The sequence below is a fragment of the Ochotona princeps genome, chromosome 33 (genome assembly GCF_030435755.1).
Source record: "Ochotona princeps isolate mOchPri1 chromosome 33, mOchPri1.hap1, whole genome shotgun sequence".
Classification (NCBI taxonomy): domain Eukaryota; kingdom Metazoa; phylum Chordata; class Mammalia; order Lagomorpha; family Ochotonidae; genus Ochotona; species Ochotona princeps.
The window spans coordinates 1692821-1713374 of NC_080864.1; the positions used below are offsets into that span (position 1 = coordinate 1692821).

The following is a 20554-nucleotide window of genomic DNA, read 5'->3' on the forward strand; positions in this document are numbered from 1 at the left end:
GGGGAGGCTCCGGGAGAAAGGGAACCAGGAACCGGGCAGACGCCCTGCACAGGAGGGTGGAGTCCCCTGACGCACACAGCAGGTGCTCCATAAATGCTCATGGGAAGGGGAGGTCGTTAGCAGTTTCCATCTTGCATGGGCCTTGGGCAGCTCAGGTAGCTGTGACCCAATCGACTCCCCGGACTGGCTCCGTCTCCCCAGGAGAACCCACCACTGCACCCCACTGCGTCCTGTCCCCTCTTGCTAGGACAGGTCCCCCATGGCGGTGGGGGGCGCAGCTGGGAGAGGTGCTGGGGTGTCCACCCCTGAAGCTGCCCCCTTAGCTGTCCCCCCAACCGGAAGAGGCCTGGGCCTGTACGTCCTGCAATGCGCTCGCACGTTACAAAGGACCCCAGACAGACCACAGCAGGGATGCTCAAAGGCTTTTATTCTGCTATCAAAATAAGTCAGACAGGGAAAGGAACAGAAATGGCAAGTGACCCAGTGGGCACAGTGCCAGGTGCCCCCTGGGAGGTGAGGGTGCAGACTGGGAGGCTGGGTGCCATCTGGCTGTGGCTGCCCAGGGGTCCCCCGCAGTCCCGCTCACACAGTGGCCTCGCCCTCCGTGGCCTCCTCCTCCTCCAGCAGGCTGTAGGAGGCGTGGCTCTGGCAGGGCCGCTGCAGAGGGTGTGCCAGCAGCTTGGCCATGCAGTTATGCAGCTCCAGGGCAGGCCCGGCCAGCGCCACCTCATACTTGTAGCTGGTGCCCTTGGAGTCCAGGCTGCCCAGGAAGGCGAACATGTCCTGCGGGCCATGGGGGAGGGGAAAAGGGGGTGCTGTTCAAATGGGGGAGGGGTCACCCCCAGGGCTTCCCACAGGAAGCAGCAGCCGGCTGCGGTTGGTGGGATAGGAAGTGTTGGTGCAACTTCCTCCAGAGCCTCCCAAGCCAGTGTGTCAGTGTGTGAGCGTATGTACAAGTCAGGGTTTGTTTTCCTGTGTGTTTGTGTGTGTGTGTGTACCAGGGCTTGGCTCCCTGGTGAGGAACCAGGTGCCAAGAAACAGGCTGGGGTGTGGGTACCTCTCCTGAGGTCCGCACGCACCCCCTGCACTGGTGGCAGGGGACGGCAGCTGGCAGTGGGGGCTGGCCTGCCCGTCCACCCCGCCTGGGCACTGGCTATCTCACCTTCCAGCTGGCCGCCTCCTCTTCCTTCTCGTCGGCAGCGGCGCCACTGTGGATGTAGACGACGTCCAAGAAGAAATACGGGCACTGCAGCATCTTCTGTGGGGGAAGCGGGCCCGGCGCCCTCAGCCCTGCCATCCTGGCCGCCCTGGCAGCCCTGCCCGGCGCCCTCAGCCCTGCCATCCTGGCCGCCCTGGCAGCCCTGCCCGGCGCCCTCAGCCCTGCCATCCTGGCCGCCCTGGCAGCCCTGCCCGGCGCCCTCAGCCCTGCCATCCTGGCCGCCCTGGCAGCCCTGCCCGGCGCCCTCAGCCCTGCCATCCTGGCCGCCCTGGCAGCCCTGCCCGGCACCCTCAGCCCTGCCATCCTGGCCGCCCTGGCATCCCTGCTCAGTGCCCAAGGCCTGTCAGCCCTGCCATCCTGGCCACCCTGGCATCCCTGCTCAGTGCCCAAGGCCTGTCAGCCCTGCCATCCTGGCCGCCCTGGCATCCCTGCTCAGTGCCCAAGGCCTGGCACCCTGCCATCCTGGCCGCCCTGGCACCCCTGCTCAGTGCCCAAGGCCTGGCACCCTGCCATCCTGGCCGCCCTGGCACCCCTGCTCAGTGCCCAAGGCCTGGCACCCTGCCATCCCCACCCCTCACCTTCATGGGCTCTGTAAGGGAGAGCTGAGGCTGGCGGGGCGGGCGACTGTACACCAGGATGGTGCGGACCACGTACGGGGGCGGGATGGTCTGCACGTTCTCCGTGACCGGCAGCTCCGTCTTCTGCTGGCTGCGCAGGGCAGGGGTGGGGAGGGGACACGGTCAGAGCTTTCCGCCCCCACGCGTTCCTCTGCAGCCCTGCAGCCTCACGGCTAACTGGCACGGCACAGGGTGTGTGTGCATGCGGGTTGAGGTCCTCCTCTCTGGGGATCGGACCTCAGCCAGGGGGTGGACCATATACAGCTGTCCGCCTGCCCGGTCAGCCGCAGCTGGCCTTCCCCAGCCTCTGCATGTAAACAGCGACACTGAGCCAACAACAAGACTTCCACCCCAAGGCAGGCAGACAGCCCACGGCGGGGATGCTGAATGGGCTGAGGGGGCACTTCCCCGCCCCCACCCAAGCCGAGTTGACTTACATGAGGTTGAAGAGCCCCTCGAGATCTTGGTGGGCTGGCTAAGGAAGAAAGCGGCCGGCCAGGGCTGTGTGCCCCGGGAGGGGAGGGCTGGGGGCTGGAGTTGGACCCTGCAGCAGGCGGAGCTCACCTCTGCAGGGGGAGAGGCCCAGAGCACGGTGGCTCGGGCCACACAGCCTGGCTCTGTTCATGCGTGGTGCCGCGTTGCCCATGGACTGAGCGCTGACCCTGCACGGAGTGGGTGCCAGAGGGTGTGCGGGGCCTGAGACCCCCCACGCGGACACGCCCTTCTCTCCCTGCTCTCCAAAAACACTAGGGAGGTGGGGGGGACCAGATACGTTACAGGGTGCCCAGAAGTTCACAGAACCAAGGTGCTCACGGGTTGGATTCCTGGCAGTGGTCTCCCGTCACAGGAGGCCCACGGGGGCTGGGGTGGGGGAAGTGGGCGCGGCCCCGGCTGCAGACGGCACTCCCATGGGGACCCCGGCGCGGAGGGAGCCCCCCACGCGGTGCAGGATACTGAAGCTGGAACAGGACGCCGTCTCCAGGTCGTACAGGCAGCTGCACAGCTCCCGGGGGTCGGAGGTCAGGCCGGACAGCTGCAGGGGGGAGAGGAGGGAGGGGGCCTGAGCAGGGGTGCGGGGGCTGGGTAGGCCTCAGGCCCGGGAGCAGGTCGCCCTGTCCTCACCCAGGCCGTGTCATCGTTGACCACCACCAGCGCGAACTCGTGCCTCTTGTCGATCTTGTGTTTGGTGCGCACAAACATCTCAATCATCTTCTGCGACACGTTCAGCGCGTTGGTTTTGGAGCTGCCGAGAGTGTTGGGGGGCGGAGGGAACACGAGGGTGCCGCCCCCAGGAGGAGGGGTCAGGGACCACAGGGGTGGGGCTGCCTGCCCAAGCTCCGCCCCCCCACCTGCCCCAAGCTCCGCCCCCAGTCACCTGCCTCAAACTCCACCCTACTGTCACCTGCCAAGCTCCGCCCCCACCGTCACCTGCACCAGGTTCCGCTCCTCCCACCTGCCCCCCTCAGCCCAGCTAGGCCCACCCGAGGCCTTCTGCCCCACCACGCCATCACAGCCCGCGGCTGCCCACGGCCCCCCACACCAGGGTCCCGCTCACCCGTTGAACGATTCCAGGTTGGGGAGCGCCATCTCCTCAGACAGGTCCAGGCAGATGACCTGCGGAGGAGGAGTGAGGCTGGGGGAGCGTGCGCCCGGCCATCTCCCAGCCCTCTTCGTGGACCCCATCCCCAGGCGTGCCCAGTCCTTGCTCAGAAAGCTCCGGGCTCGGGCGGCTTGGACTGGGAGGACGGGGCGAGCCGTGGCCTGCCCCACACTGTCCTGCCACGCCCTGCACGGAGCTTCAGGCCCCTGCTGTGAGCCTGGCCGCTGCAACCACTGGGGCAGGACCCAGGGGTGGGGAGACTGCAGCCACGCCCCATCACTTGGTGTTTCTGATGTGAACAAATGATTAAGAGGTCAAAGCAATCCCTTGACACAGATCCCAGAGTAGGACGAAGGACGGAGCAGGGAGGGATGTGAGGATGACAGGGATGGGGGTGCTTGCTTTCTGGAACACGCGACCACGGGTTCCCGGCCCAGAGTGGGGGACACAGGGCAGGGGACATGGGGCGGGGCCGCCCAGGGTGGGGGACACGGGGCAGGGGACATGGGGCGGGGTCGCCCAGGGTGGGGGACACGGGGCAGGGGACACGGGGCGGGGCCGCCCAGGGTGGGGGACACGGGGCAGCCGCTGGAGACACCCGGGTATCCTTTGCAACCATTGTTAAAAGGCAAAAAAATAGGGTCCTAGGCCCCGCCCCTCACCTCCCAGACCCAGCCCTCCTCCCTCAAGCCCCGCCCCTGACCTTCCAACCCCCGCCCACTGTGGGCAGTTGACCCACAGCAGGTGGATCTGCAGCTCGGCCCCGCCCCTCCTCACACAGACCCCACCCTCACCTCCCTGACCCCGCCCCTCCACCAGGCCCCGCCCCCGCGGCCCCGCCCACTCACCACGCGCTCCGGGCAGTTGACCCGCGGCGTGCGCACCTGCAGCTCGGCGGCCGGCGGGGGCAGTGTCCAGGCCTGTCCGCCCGCGGCCCCGGCGCCCGCCGCCTCGCCCTCGCCCTCGCTGCGGCTGCCCACGCCGGCCTGCGCGCCGGGCGCCCGGTCCTCGGCGCCCTCGGGGTTGGAGCGCGTGCGGGGCCGCGGCTCGGCCGCCGGCTGGCCCTGCTGCTCCCGCTCCTCGTCCTCGTCCTCGTCGTCCTCCTCCTCCTCCTCCTCCTCGCCGGGGCTGCCCGGCTCGGCCACGTCCATGGCGGCGGCGGCGGCGGCGGGCGACGCCATGCGCTCACGCTCCCCGGCCGGGCCGCTAGGCCGCCATCCCGGCTCCAGCCCCCGCTGCCCCGCTGCCGTCCCTGGAACACGGGCGCGGAGGACAGGTCAGGCCGCGGGGTGAGGCCCCGGCGCCCGCAGCCGCCCCGCCGTCCCGCCCGGGCCTCACCTCAGCCCGAGTGCGGAGCCGGCCGCGCCGCCATCGCTCCGCCGGAAGTGCGCACGCGCGGCCCCGCGGCCTGCCGGGATGTGTAGTTCAGGCCCCGAGGAGGACTCTGAGCGCCGATTGGCTGGGCCGGCGTGAGGGGCGGGACCAGCAGCGAGCGCTGAACAGCCATTGGCTATGGTGACGTTCTGTGTACAGACGAAGAGCACCGCATTGGTCGGAGAGCTGGCGAGGTAGCCGTCTGTGGGTGGGATCTCAGAAAAGAGGCGGGACACGAGGTACGTCGTGGATTGGTGGAGCCCGGAGGGGCGGAGTCTTCCGGGTGTTGTGGGCGTGGCCCGGCCCAGGATTGACTTCAGCTCTTTGACATATATTTGCATAATTACAACCCCTCCATCCCTGGCACAGCTCTCTTCCCAACAGGATAGCAGGGCGCCCGGGCTCTGGCTGAAGTCCTCCCCCTGCACGGAGGGACGCCGGTTCGAGTCCCGGCTGCTCCACTTCCCACCCAGCTGCCTGCTCCGTGCGTCTGGGAAAGCGCGTGGGCGCACGTGGGACACCCACAGGCAGCACCGGCACACGCGACACACGGGTGGGTTGGGCCCAGGCACGTGTCCACCCCCGCTTGGGCCTGGAGGAAGCCACTGCCCTTCCAGAGGAAAACAACACAATAACATGCTCACGTGACCAGGGGGAAGGGGTTTCCTGCTTCCTGTCCTGGACCAGGCCGTCAAGCAGGACCAGAGTGACCGCAGAGCGTGTCCAGGCCTTTGGGGGTCTCCGGTCGAGGTACACTCAGGGTACAGAGACAGCCGAGCGTCCCCCATCCCCTGGAGGGGTGGGAGGTCAGGGGGGTAGTGCACCTGGTGTGGGGGGTCACACAGAGAGGCCCCACAGTGTTAGATGAGGAAGACCATGGGTGAGTTGGGAGGCAGTGAGCTGCCCGTCCAGGGAGGCGTCCAAATGAACCCCAAGGCTGTCCCCTCACCATCGCCGTTTCACCCTAACCCTAAATCCAAGATGAGGCTGGGAGCCTGAGGGAGCTGGAACGCTGGGACCCGGGAGGCTGGGGGGCTGGTGACCTGGGGGGCCTGGGTGAATGGCTGGTCTGGGGCAGGTGGGCTGGAAGGCCAGGGGGCCAAAGGGCTGGAGGGCCAAGGAGCTAGAGGGCTGCAGGACCAGGGATCCGGGCGCCCGGGGGCCCGGGGAGGGTTGGGGGCTGGTGGGCCAGGCAGCTGGAGGGCTGGAAGGCAGAAGGGCCCAGGGAGCTGGAGAGCCAGTGGGCTGGGGGCTGGAGAGCTGGGGGCCTAGGGGGCTAGGGTGCCAGGGACATCAGAGCACCTTCCCTTCTCCCACAGCGATGAGTTCCCGGGCTGCACGGCCACGCAGCCGGCGAGGCAGACACGCGCCCCCTGTGAGCATCGCCCTCATCCACTTGCCCCCTGCCCCATGCCCTCCCCTTCTTGGCTGATTGTGGAGTAGGGGTCTCATTTCCAGGGTGTCCCCCTCACTCGCCTGCCCCTCAGCCCCATGCCCTTACCTCCCTGGCTGACTGCAGGATTGGGGGGGTTATCGCCAGGTCGAGCTGGACCCAGTGGCTGAGAGCTCAGAGGAGGTGGTGGCAGAGGTGGCTCGGGGCAGCTTGAAGCTGAGTCCCATGGTGGTGGCTGCAGGAGGGGGCCTGGAGGAACCACCACTGGCACCCACAGCCCGCACTGCTGGGCAGCAGCCCCAGGCCAGGTGAGAGCCGCAGGCAGCCATGGGGCATTCTGAACACACCAGCTCTGCACACCCTCCTAGCCCCTGGGAGAGCCCCTTGGTGCCAGCCACCCCAATGCACCTGCTTGGCCTGAATGCCCCCTGCTTCCCTGGACTTGCCCAGCCCAAGTTCCCTCCTGGTTCCCACTCTGGGGTGGGCTCCCGGGGGGAGGGCGGGGATGCAAGCCCCACCAGCTGGCTCAGGCTGGAGGGCTCAGCATTGACAGGCCAGTGGAAGCAGAGACTGCCAGGGACTACGCGGCTCCCGAGGACACGCATGCGGCAGCCCTGGACGCCCCCCAGGATGTGTATCAGAGCCTTCAACGGGTGCTCAGCTCCCTAGAGGCTGCAGCCACTGCCTGGCGCCACCCTGGGCCACAGGAGGCGGAGGGCACAGCTGCTGCGGGGGGAACCTTCGAGAGCCAGGAAGGGGCAGCAGGTTGGCCGCCCGAGGCAGCCCAGCTGGCTGAGAGGAATGCCTGGTTGCGGCTGGCCGTGCAGAGCCGGGAGGATGAGCTGGCCCGGATGCGGGCCTCACTGCAGGCCGTGGAGGCCGAGAAGGAGATGCTCCTGAGGGAGGTGGGTACAGCGGGGTTGGGGGTTCACTTAGGGAGTGAGCAGGGAGCTGACGACCCCAAGAGCAGCAAGGAAAGCTGCAGGAGCCACAGGGTGGGATGTGAAGAGAGCAGCAGCGACAGAGTCATGGTCAAGTTCAAGAGACCTAGGAGGGACCCCCTTCCTTCATCTGAAAGACAGAGAAATCCTGAAAGAGAGAGCTCTTCCCTCAGCAGTGCACTCCCCCGAATGGCCGCAGTGAATCGGGGTGTGTGTGTGTGCACGCACATGTGCTGAACCAAGCAGAAGCCTGGGGCCTGGAACTCCAACTGGCAGGGCCCCCCACCCTAGGGCCTGGGACTCCACCTGGGTGTCCCGTGGGTGGCAGGGGCTCCCTTCCTGGAGCCATGTACCCTTTCCTGGGGTGTCCATGCTGCTTTCCTAGGGTGCCCCTGATTAGGAAGCTGGATGGGAAATGGAGCAGCCGATGATAGTATGAAGCTCTGAGGGGGAGTTGCTGGTATCATCAGAAGGAGCAGGTTACCCTGCTGAGCCACAGTGCCAGCTGGCCCCCAAAGTCAGCTTGGGGTGTGAATGGGGTGGTAGGGAGGATGCTGTCATGCCCAGGACGAGGAGAGGGATTTGCTTCCATTCAGGGTGGGAGGGAATGCTGTTTTGTGTGGCTGAGAGAGAGGTTTGCCCAGGAATGCATACTGAGGTTTTGCCATGCCACAGGGAACATTTTGGGCTTCTGCCTTCCAGCTGTGGCTCTCGGGCCTGGCTGGCTGGTGGGCAACTGGGGCTTCCAGGCCTGGCATCCCACCCCCTCCCTCTCCTCCTTCAGGTCCAGGAGCTGCAGGACTCGTTCACGAGGCTGGAGCCACTGCCTGCAACATCCCACAGCCAAGTGGGGGGCTCCAGCAGCTCAGGGGCCAATGGAGAGCCCTGGGGGCTTCAGGTAGCATGACAGGTTCAAGTCCAGGGTCCTTGGCAGGAAACTCAAGTCCTGGTGCCAGGGGGTTGACAAGGGCTGTCTGGGGGGTGAATGAGGTCAGTTCCTCCCCACAGGAGTCTCTCTCACCGGTTCACCCACTGCTTCGGCGCCTCCGGAGTGATTCCAGCGTGCACAGCCTCGGGACTCCCCCCACCCCACCGCTCATTCCCGAGATGCAAAAGATGGAAATGCAGCTGGGGCAGCTCCGTGGGTAAGAGCTACGTGTGTGCTGAGCTCTTAAGGGCACTATCCACCTGCAGCTGCCCTGCCCAACACACACACAGAGCCGCCTTGCAGACTCATGGGGTAGGCAGGGGTCAGGTGAGGGTGGCAGCTGGGCTCTGGGTGCCCCCTGTAACCCCAGGAATTGTCTCACGTCTCTTCTCCTCTCCTATGGCTCCCTGGGAGACAGAACGGCTGAGAAGCTCAAGTGCTTCAACCGACTGCTGACCGCAGTGCTCCAGGGCCACAAAAGCCACTGTGAAAGCCTCAGCATGCAGCTGGACAAGCGGGAGGCCGAGGGCACTGCCCTACAGCTGGCCTTGCAGTACAGGTCAGTGCCACGGATGACACCTGCTGGGCTGCAGGGAGGGGCAGGGAGCGGGATTCCCAGAGGTCAGTGGAGACCAGTAACTCAAGGGGAGTCCAGGCCTGAGCGGAGGGGGAGAACCTCCAAGGTGGGTGTCTGTTTGCTGGTGTCTGCACAGGAGGGTGTGGGCTCGGAGAGAAGAAGGAAGGTGGGGTGCCTCCAAGGCAAGTATCCACTCACTGGTGTCCACAGTGAACGCTGTGAGGCCATGTACCGGGCACTCCTGGCCCTGTCTGAGGCTGCCATGGGAGCTGCTGGCCAAGCCCCTGGGGAGGAGTTGGAGGCATCCGAGAGGGAAGCATGGAGGCTGCTGGCACAAGAACGAGTCGCCACGGATGGTGGGACATTGCTGAAGACACTGCCGAGGTATCCTCCCCGCCCCACCCCTGTCACTCAACAGCACCCCCAACCCCAAGGGGACCATGTCCCGCAGGGAGAGAGGTTGCAGCTGAACAATGCAGGGGGCTCTGGGGCATGGGGCCACATGCTGGGGCCCAGCTCTCTGGTGCCAGTACAGTGGGTAGGGCATGGGTGGTTGATTTGTACCAGGAAGCGTGAGTGGAGTGAGCCTGTTGCTATGACGTGGGGCTGGCATGGTGGTAGATTGCCTTGAGGTTGGCCTGAGGATCACTGGCATTCACAGCAGGATGCAGCTGGTGTGCAGCTCAGGCAAGGCCAGTGGTGTGATTCTGTCCTCGGGGTGAGGGTGTCCTCCACGTGGTGTCCGTGGGGTGGGTGTCAGGGCATCTTCCATGTGGTGCCCGTGGGGTGGGTGTCTGGGCGTCCTCCACGTGGGCATGACCCCCTAGGGGGCACAGTGCCATGTAGACCCTGCCCTTCCATCTTCCTGTAGCCCCGAGGGCAGCAGTGTGGACAGGCCCCTGCCGCAGGAAGTGGCCGCCCAGCTCCGAGGCCTCATCCGGCATCTGCAGCAGCGCCGTGCCCTGGTGAAGACCCACCCGGAACCAGACCCCGCCGCCGAACCCCTGCTCACCCTGCCACACTCCGAGGCCCTGCTACAGGCCGCACTGGAGGCCCAGACTGGGCCAGCCCTGCCCCGGCTGGACAAAGCGGAGATGCAACGCGCCCTGCTGGCCACACGGGTACACCTTGACCTCAGCATCCAGCCTTCCAGCAGTCCCCTCCTAAGCCAAGTCGAGACCAGGAGGAGGGAGGAGCTCGCGGCCTGGGAGGCTGGACTGACCCATACCTGCACTGTCCCCTCCCCACGGTCCCCCAGGAGACACTGGCCGACTTGATGCTGCAGGTGCAGCTGGTGCGGCGGGAAAAGCGGGGCCTGGAGCTGAGGGAGGCAGCGCTGCGGGCCCAGGGTCCTGCTCACACACTCCTGCGGGACCAGCTGCACTGGGAGCTGGCACAGCTGGGTGTTGGTGGCGGGGACAGCAGCAGCGAGGCAGACAGCAGCGAGGATGAGGAGTGGGCCCAGGTGAGGGGCCCTGCCTTGGGGATCCCGCCCTGCACCCCTGCACCCCTGCACATCGCCAGGGACAGGGACCCAAGCCCTTGTGCCGTCACTGAACCCATATGGGCTGAGCGGCAGCTGAACCCTCTGGGCCGCACCCGTGCTTTCTGCATGCCGCCTTCTCCAGGAAGGCCTCCCAGATGTCCTTCAAGGGAGCCCCACCCCCCCACTTAGGGTGCTGCCCTCCTTGCTGACTCCCTTAGGGTCCTCCTGCCGTTCCTGAGGGCGGCCAGCTGGCGGGCAGAGCATGGGACCCGGAGAAGTTAGCCCAGGAAGTGGCCGCGTCCCTGAGCAGGTGTGCAGGAGGAGGGAAGGGAGGGTGGGCCCTGGCTGGGAATCCTGTCCCCTGACCACCCCTGTTGTTTCCTACACCCCCTGCTAGGGCAGCTGACCTGCGGGGGCAGCTGTGGTCTCTCTGGCGGGAGCTGGAGCAGGTGGCTCAGAAGGGACGCGCTCGGCGGGCCCAGAGCGCTGAGCTGCACAGCGACCTGTGTAAGGCGCACAGGTGAGCCCACCCCGTGCTGCGCCCGATCCCTGCCCCTGGAGGCCACTGGCCCATCCCCCTCCCTCCACCAGCCCTGGGGCCTTGGGTGGGCGGGGGTGGCCCCTGCCCCTGACTCAGCCCCCCTCGCCCCACAGCGCCCTGCTGCTGGCCTTCCGGGGAGCCCACCGCAAGCAGGAAGATCAGCTGCGAAAGCTGGAGCAGCAGCTGGCGCTGACAGAGGCCCGGCAGGTAGAGGAGCTGGCGGTGCTAGAAGCCACAGCCAGGGCCCTCGGGTGGTCCGGGGGTGCACGCCCCCCTCCGCGCCTCGGGGAGACGTTGCTGTAGGCACCACACACCCTCCATGGCACGCGCCAGTCGTGTGGGGTATGAGCTCGTGTGCAGTGACTGGGTGGCAGCGGGGTGCATGGCCAAGCCCCCTGGGTGGCCTGAGGGCTGTGGGCTTGCTGTGTCATCTGGAGGCCTGCAGTCTCCTGTTGGTCTGGAAGCCCAGCACGGGAGGGCGCCCAGGGGTCAGGGTGCACCTTCCTGCTCACTATTCTGGGTCCCCAGGCGGTGTGCACCTCCCCACCCCCACAAAGTTCAGGTTCAGGTTCCCAGGGTGAATTGGCAGCTAAGCGAGCAGAACTGGAAGTGTCTAGAAGGGTGAGGGGCAGGCTGCCTGGGACTGGGGGGTGGGGGTGCTGCCCAGTGGTCCCACCAGCCCAGCCATGACACCCAGAGAAGTTCCCAGCCCTGGGGGAGTGATTAGCATCTATTTGCATAGGCCCCACCTCCCGCCTTGGGCTGGCCAGCCTGGAATTACTCAGCTGTCCTGTCCTGTGGGGAGTTGAAAGCCGAGGGGGGGGGATTAGGAAGGTGGTCGGCCCCTGCTTTGGGGTTGGGGCTCCAGGTGCCTGCGCTTTGCACCCCTGGAACCCCCTCCTCCGTTGCCCAGGGTCCTGGTCCCCTTCCCCATGGGAGGGGCCGGTTCCCACGGGCCGCCCTGCGGCAGATGGGGCCGGGCCTTTTTGTCCTGGGTCAGATGTCACCTCCGGCCGCAGGCAGGGGTCATAGGGGGCGGGGCCAAGTCTCACCCCCACCCTGCAGCTCGGCCCGGCATCGCGGGAGGGGGAGTGGTGGGAGGAGGCGGCCAAAGTCCCGGGGACGTGGGGGTCACTCCCCGGTTCCCCCATCCCATCCCCCTCCAGGCAGGTCCAGGCTGGGGGGTCCTAAGACCCCCAAAGAACCAACAGGTGCCCAGCCAAGCCGCCCTTCCCCAGATGGGCTCCCGGAAAGGAAGTGGGCAGTCTCTGCTTGGGTCTAACCATAGTCCCTCCAGCTTTCTACCTAGGGCTCAGCTCTCTCCCTGCCCCCAGCACCCAGCCAGAGTCCGCAGGGGTGTGTGAGGTTTGCACATCCCACCCTCACCCCACAACACAGCTCGTGCTGCCCCTTAGGGTGCAGGCCCGAGGGCACATGCACCCACACACACACAGCTCCCACCAGCTCCTCTGGGTCCTGCCCAGGCTGCCAGGGTGGGGGAGGGCAGGGCCTGCGGCCGCGGGGTGAGAGGTCACGGCAGAAACGAGCTTTTCCAGACTGTTAAATGTTAACCAGCCCCGAGCCTCCTCAACCTCCCGCCTAGGTGCTTAATAAATGCGCTGCATGCCAGAGGTGCTTAATACACGCTGCGGAGAGAGGCTGGAGGGCGGTGGAAGGCGGGGCGGCCGCCGGGACTCTCCAGGGAGCCGGGGGAGCCAGCTGCAGCCCAGCCCGGGGCCAGCCTGGGGGAGAGGGGGGCACGGCCGGCCTCAAAGGGGGCAGGTTCCGGCTTAGGGGGAGGGCATTCCAGCCGCCTGGCCTGGGATTCTAGAAAGGGGGGGGAGTGCCTGAGGCCACAGCATTCCTGCCCACCCCACCCCCTCCGCCTGGTGATGGGGCACCAGGTGGTACCCCAGCAGAAGCTAGCCGCACCAGCCAGGATGCCACAGTGCAAAGACATGCCCCGGGGAGTGTGTGTGTGTGTGTGTGTGTGTGTGGTGCGCGCTCACGTGGCGCAGGACCGCGCCTGCGTGGCCCCCCGCCGTGCCAACAGCTCCCCGTTATTGCTGCTGCCGCCGCCAGAAACGCGTGGCCGAGCAGGCGGCGGCGGCGCGGGGGGCCCCGGGTGGAGGGGCCGGTCCCAAGGGGGCGCCCCCAGGGCGAGCGAGCGCCCGGGACGGCGTCCGAGACCAGGCCGGAGGGGGGCAGAGGGCAGTGCGCGGGGCTGCGGCTCCCGCAGAGGGCGGAGCGCCGGGCGGCCGGGCAGGGGTTAAGGGCTCGGCGCGGGGCGCGGGGTGCGGGGCCGGCCGGGGGGAGGGTCAGGCCCGGCCGCCGTGCGCTCCGCCCCCGTCCCTCCCGCCGGCCGGGGCGCCGGGCGCCCGCGCGCGCGGCCACCCATGCCCTTATAAGGGCGGCCGTCGCCGGGGCAACGAGCGCCCGCCCCCAGCCCGCGGCGCGCGCCCCTGCCCCCGCGCCCGCCCCGCGGATGGAACGTCGTGTGTCAAACCGGCCGCAGCGCGAGGCCGGCGCGCGGGGTCGGCGGCGGCGGCGCGGGAGGCGAGAGCGAGGCCCAGGCCGAGGCGCGGGCCCAGGCCCGGCGGACGCGGCCCGAGGCGGGGGCGGCAGCCGCCGGCGTTCCTGCAGGCCCCGATCGGTCAGCGCAGGCTCCGGGACCCGGGAGGAGCCCCGGGAGACGGACCTGGGCGACCCCGGCGAGGGACGCGGTGACCCGCCGGGGCGCGCGCCCGCGGCCCCTCTCCCTCGTCACGGGCGGCCGCGCAACTTGCAGCCAAACTTTCCCCCCCAGCGCGGGCTCCTCCGGCGCTCGGATGACGGCGACCCGTTAAGTTGGCCCCGGCGCGGCGGCCGAGCGGCGGCCAGGCCGGAGGGCGCCCCCAGCGCAGCCCGGGCCGGGCCATGGCCCGCGCGCCCCGATCGGGGCCCCAGGGCGGCGGGGCGCGAGTCCTGGCGGCCCCTGGCCCACGCCTCTAGCGCGCCCCCTCCAGCCCCGCGCACGCGTGGGAAAGTTGGCCTGGAACCGGCCCGACCAGTTCCGCCCGGACGCGCGGACCGGGGCCGCAGGAAGTTGCTGCAAAACTTTTTTAGGGGGTGCAGCTGGTGGCCCCCAGTGCGTCGGGGCCGGATGCGCGCTGGGTAGGGTCGCCGCTGCTCCCTCCGGTGCCCGGAGGAGGGAGGAAGAGCTCCGAGGAGGAGGAGGAGGACAAGGGCGCCCCGGCCCCCTCTGTCCTGGGGCTACTATGGCCATGGTGACCGGTGGCTGGGGCGGCGGCGGCGGCGGCGACACGAACGGCGTGGACAAGGCGGGCGGCTACCCGCGCGCCGCCGAGGACGATTCGGCCTCGCCCCCCGGCGCGGCCAGCGACGCGGAGCCGGGAGACGAGGAGCGGCCGGGGCTGCAGGTGGACTGCGTGGTGTGCGGGGACAAGTCGAGCGGCAAACACTACGGCGTGTTCACCTGCGAGGGTTGCAAGAGTTTCTTCAAGCGCAGCATCCGTCGTAACCTGAGCTACACCTGCCGGTGAGTGCCCGGCCTGGGCCCCTGACCTGCTGGGTCACCTTGGGCCTGGAGGTGAGGTTGGGGTGACTGGGACAGCCCTTCCCTCCCCTTCGTTCCATCCCTGGAATTGTGTATACAGCAGGCGCTGCATCCATGCAGGTCCCTCACCCCCGCCCATCAGGTGGTCCCTGGCCAGCTTCCGCCCGGGTTCCTGGCTCTTCCTCCTCCTCCTCTTCCTCCCTTCCACCCCCCCCCACCCCAGGGGAGAGTGGGCCATGCTAGGGGGAGGTGGGACCCTAACATTAGTGCACCCCCTGCTCTTGGGCAATGCTGGCGGGGGTGTGTGTGCGCGCGCGCGCGCAAGGGGGGCTCCAACGTGGAACTTGGACCGAGGCGACGGCGGCGTCCAGGGGCCATTGTCTGCGGCCGCGCGGATCGATATGGCGCGCCCTTGGGGTCAAATATCACTTCCAAAGTCGCCCAGGCTCCAGCCGCTGCCGCCGCCTCTGCTGCTGCTGCTCCCGCCGCGGCCCAGGGTGGCTTCCTCCCCCAAGAGTGGGCGTTCTGCGTGGGGGTGGCGAGCTGGCCTGGCGGGTCCGCAGCAACCGCCCCCCTCCCCATAGGCTCAGGGTGGGCCTCGGGTCAGCGGAAATGGCCACCGGAATCGGCCGCACCTCCCCCTCCCGCGCCCTACACACACACCCAGGGGTGGGTGCCCGGCTCCAGGGAATAAAATCACTAGCTTGTAAACTTGGCCGGCTGGAAGTGCAGTGGGCCTGCACCGGCCCCCAGGCCCCTGTGCCAGGGCGTGGCCGTGGTGGCTGGCTCTGTTGGTATCTGCTGGGGACACGGGACACAAAGGCTGCTGGCCGCCCTTTTGGCACGAAGTCCTGGAGGACCACGTGGGAGGGGGTCCCCGTGCACCCCCCTCTACGGTGCACGTCCCACACAGGCTGTCCCATTTTGCAGATAAGCAACACCGAGGGCTGGGGATGGCCCCTGTGTCCTTGGGCCCATTGGTGGCTGTACTGATGGGCTAGGGATGTGTGCGTGTGGGGACAGGGGAGCGGGATGACCTGGGGTGTCTGTGGGGCCAAGACCCCCAGACAGGGAAGGAGGGAGGGGCCCCAAGTGGCTGAGCGTGCCCGCCTGCCATGCGCTGCCTCACCGCCTCCCTGCTCCTGCACTAACTGGGCCATCCGGCTTTGACCTCGTTCTTGCCACTGGAATAACTTTCCAACTTTCAGGGCCCGGGTCTTTGGGGGATGGCGCCGGGGAAGCGCTGGCAGGCCGTGCTGTGCGCGGCCCGGCCAGGTCATGTCCCTCTCTGGGGCTCTCCGATTCTGCTGGCTGGTTAGATGCCAGGAGGCCCTCACCCCCACCCTGCCCAGCCCCCAAGATCAGCGTTTGATAACCAGGGTTTAAGCTCATGTGGAGGACAGGAGGGCTGCCTGGAGGAGGTGGGTCTTTAATTGGGAAGGGTATGTGGGGTGAGCTGTTTGGGGATCACCCAGACAAGTCAGCAAGTAGGCTTGGGAGAGTCCGGGCTGGGGGCAGAAGGCAGCCATGGAGGTTGAGGGAGAGAGGCCTGGGCAGGGCTCCAACAGCCCTGGAAGTGGAGGCCAAAGGTTCAGGGCCTCCTGGGAGGTCAGGCGCCCTGCCCCCAGGCCGTGCTGCCCTGGCTGGCCCCGGGCCTGGCCGGTTCCACCCGACTGCACGGTCGGTCCTCCCACTGCTGCCCCACTGCCGGCGCTTTGTTCTGTGGCCGCCCAGCCGGGCTGGGCACCGCCCCCACACCCTCGGCAGGTGTCTGGGGGGTGGGTATGGCGCTCCCTTAGTCTCCCCTCTCCCCCGCACAGCCCCCAAGGGCTGCCTGGAGGAAGTGTCCTGGGCCATTACGGGGGTTGTCCTGCACAGAGGGGCCTAGCTGTGGGCCCTTCCCGAGGGTCAGCAATGTCTTTGTCCACTTACTCGTTGGGTATTAAGGCAGCCCACCTTGCCGTCCACCATGCGGGGATGCCCCGAGCAGCTGAGGTCCTGCCCCACCTCCTGGATCTTTGCAAACCTTTGTTTGGGACTACCTTCTTCCTGCCCAGGAGCCCCACTTCCGCTCTCTAGCTGAACTCCTATGCATCCTACAGAACCCATTTCCCAGCACCCTCCCCTGCCGCCCTGGAGGTCAGCTGTCTAGCTTGAGGCTCCCTTCTGGAGGAAGAGTGGAGAACCCTGACTTCTGTGTACCCCCCCCACACACACACCAGGTCCAACCGTGACTGCCAGATCGACCAGCATCATCGCAACCAGTGCCAGTACTGCCGCCTCAAGAAGTGCTTCCGAGTGGGCATGCGCAAGGAGGGTGAGGACTCAGGGCCGCGGGCGTGCGTGGGGTGGGGGCAGGCGCCGGCCACGGCCAGGCGCGGGGCGGGCTCTGGCGCCGGCTAACCTCGTTACTGCCCCCCCTCCTCCGGCCAGCAGTCCCAGGGGCAGCAGGCAGCCGCTGGGGGAATCCAATTATGGCCAGGGGAATGGGGGAGCGGGTGGCCCAGCTGCTGTCCGCCGGGGGGGTCAGGGTCCACCTGCCCTCTCTCCCACCCCCTGCAGAACGAGGAGGCGCTGCTGGTTTTTTATTTGAGCGCTCTCTCTGTCTAGCCCTGCCTTCTGTTTGCCTAAGGCTGGGACTGGCCGAGTGAGTCACAGGGCAGCCTGCCCTCGCGCTAACCCTGGACGCCCGAGGGAGGCCCTGCCTGGCCCTCCCAGGGGGCATGGCCCAGGGCCGCCTGGCTTCCCACAGCCTGCCTGGAGTCTTTCTGGCTTTCAGCCTGTACTGTTTTGAGAAGTTGTTGTGCGTCTGGAAGGCAAAGTTAGAGATCTTCCGTCTGCTGATTCACTCCCCAAGTGGCCGCAACGGCCAGAGCTGAGCCGATCTGAAGCCAGGAGCCAGGGGTTTCTTCCGCGTCTCCCACGCGGGTGCAGGGTCCCAAGGCTTTGGGCCGTCCTCCACTGCTTTCCCAGGCCACAGGCAGGGAGCTGGATGGGAAGTGGGGCTGCTGGGACATGACCCTGTGCCCGTATGGGATGAAGGTGCCATCGGTAGCGGTGGCTTAGCCTGCCACGCCCCAGGCTGGCGTGTCCTCACCGGGCCTCTGGGAGAAGCGGAGAAAGTTTGTTCTGAGTTGCTTGGAAGAAAAAAAAAAGGTTACTGCCTTTGGCTGCTTGAAATTTGGGGTAACACACATGTCCTCCCACCCCACTTGTACTTGGATGCAGAGAGCCAGGGTCCCGCTGGCTGCATCCTGCCGGCGGAGCCCCACCTTAGCAGAGGCCGCCTCTCCCATCTGTGGAGTTCCAATGTCCCTCCTCCTCCAGGAAGCCCTCCCGGTGGGTGACCTGCCCCAGTGTGCTCCCTGATGCCCGGCACGCAGGGCGCTGGTACACACCAGGCGCTCCGGAAGGGGCTGTTGGCCAGCCTGCTCCACGGGCAGCTTGTCATTTCACAGGTGGAGCAGCTGAGTACCCGGGCTGAGTAGGGAGGCTTGCCAGGCGCTGAGGCCAGGCCGGCCTGGGCTGAGCAGGGAAGGAGAGGAGGAGGAGGAAGGGCTGGGGACCAAGCATGTGCAAAGGCCCTGGGGTGGGAGGTGGTGCCCTGGGGCCGCTGTGCCTGCCCTGCTGGCACCCGCCCAGAGGGAGAGGAGGGTGCTGGCTTGACCCTGCCTTCACCCCAGCCATGATAAGGCTGGGCATGCCAACTCATTAAGGCTCATTAATTAGCCTCTGCTTGGCAGGCTGCCCCCTTCCTTCCCGCCTTCCCCTGCCTGGCACGCACCCGCTGGGCAGGCAGCCAAATGTGCCTCGGTTTCCCTCTTGCCTTCTTGCCCCGGGTGCGGGTGGGTGTCCCACAGCCCTGGAGAAGCGCCCAGGCCATACCCTGGGCTAGGGAGCGGACCTCAGGGGTTAGGGTTGGTGTTCAGGGGCACACAGGGGGCGGGGTTCAGGGGTGCACAGGGGGCGGGGTTAAGGGGTGCACAGGGGGCGGGGTTCAGGGGTGCACAGGAGGTGGGCTTCAGGGGTTAGTGTTAGGGTTCAGGAGCGCGCAGGGTCCCGGTTCAGGGGTTAGGGTTGGGTTCAGGGGCGAGCTCTGACGGCCGTCTCCCCGCCCCTCCCTCCTCTCTCCATCCCCGCAGCGGTGCAGCGCGGCCGCATCCCGCACTCGCTGCCCGGCGCGGTGGCCGCCTCCTCCGGCAGCCCCCCGGGCTCGGCGCTGGCCGTGGCAGCAGCGGCGGCCGCAGCGGCAGCAGCTGGAGGAGGCGGCGGCGGCGGCGGCGACCTGTTCCCGGGGCAGCCGGTGTCGGAGCTGATCGCGCAGCTGCTGCGGGCCGAGCCCTACCCGGCGGCGGCGGGGCGCTTCGGCGGCGCGGGCGCGTGCGGGGCCGGCGGCGGGGGAGGCGGCGGCGGCGCGGGAGCGGCGGGCGCCGTGCTGGGCATCGACAACGTGTGCGAGCTGGCGGCGCGGCTGCTCTTCAGCACGGTGGAGTGGGCGCGCCACGCGCCCTTCTTCCCGGAGCTGCCCGTGGCCGATCAGGTGGCGCTGCTGCGCCTCAGCTGGAGCGAGCTGTTCGTGCTGAACGCGGCGCAGGCCGCGCTGCCCCTGCACACGGCGCCGCTGCTGGCCGCCGCCGGCCTGCACGCCGCGCCCATGGCCGCCGAGCGCGCCGTGGCCTTCATGGACCAGGTGCGCGCCTTCCAGGAGCAGGTGGACAAGCTGGGCCGCCTGCAAGTGGACTCGGCCGAGTACGGCTGCCTCAAGGCCATCGCGCTGTTCACACCCGGTGAGTGGGCGTGCCCGGGGGCTGGTGGGCTCCCCGAGTCCTCCTTGGTGGGGGGACCCAGAGCGCGCCCCGAGTCCTCCTTCCCCGCCCCCACTCGGCAGGCAGCGAGGGAGGGGAGTTGATGTAAACCAGGTGAATTTTCCTTTCCCCACGTGCCACCCCCAAGTACCCTGAGCCGCGCAGCTCCCCCGGTCCTGATAGCCGCCCAGGCACCGTAACTCCCTCGGGTCGGTGCAGACGGGGCGGGGGAGGAACTCCTAGGCACCCCACTTCAGGGCTTTTCCGGCCCCCGACCAGACCCCACGTCCTGGGGTGGGCAGGGGCTGTGGGCGTGGCCCGGGTTGCGTCCTGCAGAGGCTGGTCCCCCTGCTGGCCAGCCGGCTGCCCGCGCTCGAGCCTTGCCGTATCGGGCTCAGGACAGGGGCTCCCCCTCAGCTCCGCTCCTGTGATCCGCCCGCGGGGATGGGGGCGGCCCTGCGCCCACGGGAGGCCAGGGAGGCAGGGATCCGCCCCAGGCCACTCGGCGAGGTGACTCGGATGTGGCTGTGCCCCCTCCTGCACCCTCGCTCTGACCCGGGTGCTCCTCCGTCCCGCCCCCCAGATGCCTGCGGCCTCTCGGACCCCGCGCACGTAGAGAGCCTGCAGGAGAAGGCGCAGGTGGCGCTGACCGAGTACGTGCGTGCCCAGTACCCGTCGCAGCCCCAGCGCTTCGGGCGCCTGCTGCTGCGCCTGCCCGCCCTGCGCGCGGTGCCCGCCTCCCTCATCTCCCAGCTCTTCTTCATGCGCCTGGTGGGCAAGACCCCCATCGAGACGCTCATCCGCGACATGCTGCTGTCGGGGAGCACCTTCAGCTGGCCCTACGGCTCCGGCTAGCGCCCCCAGACCCGCCACCTGGGGTGCACGGGGGCGGGGGTGCAGGAAGGCTGCGGCCACGGAGACAGCCCCTCCCCCGCCGCCTCAGTTTTTTTTTTTTTTGAAGAGAGACTGTGAAATGTTTCGTCTTTTCTGTTTTTTTTTTAAGTGATCATGAAACCAAAAATGGACTCACTGCCCCTGCCAGGAGTTGGTCGGGGGCACCGCACGGGCTCTTTTGGGGGGCAGCTCATCCCCCACCCCCCGAGCGCGGTGTGATGGACGAAGGCCTGGCGTCCGGACCCGCGGGGGGCTGGGTGGGGGCCAGGCAGCGTGCGATCCACGCTGGACACTACACGATGGTAAATCCAAGCCAAGAATAAAGATGTTTCCTACCTGTGCGGGCGGCATTATTTGACGGAGGGTAGCGGTGGGTGAAAAGAGGGGACCCCTTGCTCATGGGGAACCCCCCTCCCAGCCTGGTGGAATATTCTGGGTCCCAGCTTACTCCCACAAGTGTGGGTGGACAGGCCGGACACGTCACAGGAAGTGAGTCCTCCCCGTGCGTGAACTGTGGCGGGGCCTCACGCTGGCCGCAGCCATGCCTGAGACCCTCGGGCGTTTACATTCTGTGATGCCAGACTTGTGCCGGTGTCCTTGTGAAATGGGGGGAAGCCAACCCT

At 67.8% G+C, this 20554-nt stretch overlaps 3 protein-coding genes across 6 annotated transcripts; 2 read left to right on the forward strand and 1 right to left on the reverse strand.

Moving 5' to 3' along the window:
* Positions 1-410: 410 nt before the first annotated feature.
* Positions 411-4910, reverse strand: BABAM1 (BRISC and BRCA1 A complex member 1). The gene is made up of 9 exons (XM_058657924.1): positions 4775-4910; positions 4285-4688; positions 3392-3450; positions 2959-3079; positions 2791-2869; positions 2274-2298; positions 1798-1927; positions 1163-1258; positions 411-783 (listed from the first exon to the last, which is right to left on the reverse strand). Exons 2-9 carry the CDS (start codon positions 4615-4617, stop codon positions 583-585), a joined length of 1044 nt encoding a protein of 347 aa, XP_058513907.1. The 5' UTR covers positions 4618-4688; positions 4775-4910; the 3' UTR covers positions 411-582.
* A 3-nt stretch (positions 4911-4913) lies between these two features.
* Positions 4914-12065, forward strand: USHBP1 (USH1 protein network component harmonin binding protein 1). 4 transcript variants are annotated; one of them, XM_058657922.1, is made up of 14 exons: positions 4914-5004; positions 6130-6185; positions 6351-6511; positions 6757-7108; positions 7929-8042; positions 8153-8289; positions 8491-8631; positions 8860-9033; positions 9521-9770; positions 9908-10115; positions 10358-10445; positions 10533-10655; positions 10790-10883; positions 11843-12065. In XM_058657922.1, the coding sequence occupies exons 2-14, from the start codon at positions 6132-6134 to the stop codon at positions 12038-12040; spliced, it is 2094 nt and encodes a 697-aa protein (XP_058513905.1). In that variant the 5' UTR covers positions 4914-5004; positions 6130-6131; the 3' UTR covers positions 12041-12065. The 4 variants fall into 4 exon arrangements, with proteins under 4 accessions (XP_058513905.1, XP_058513903.1, XP_058513906.1 ...); XM_058657920.1 differs by having other exon boundaries at positions 4917-5004; positions 6748-7108; XM_058657921.1 differs by lacking the exon at positions 4914-5004 and adding an exon at positions 5530-5560 and having other exon boundaries at positions 6748-7108.
* A 1137-nt stretch (positions 12066-13202) lies between these two features.
* Positions 13203-19913, forward strand: NR2F6 (nuclear receptor subfamily 2 group F member 6). The gene is made up of 4 exons (XM_058658054.1): positions 13203-14214; positions 16455-16549; positions 18375-19019; positions 19621-19913. The coding sequence occupies exons 1-4, from the start codon at positions 13934-13936 to the stop codon at positions 19890-19892; spliced, it is 1293 nt and encodes a 430-aa protein (XP_058514037.1). The 5' UTR covers positions 13203-13933; the 3' UTR covers positions 19893-19913.
* Positions 19914-20554: the final 641 nt, after the last annotated feature.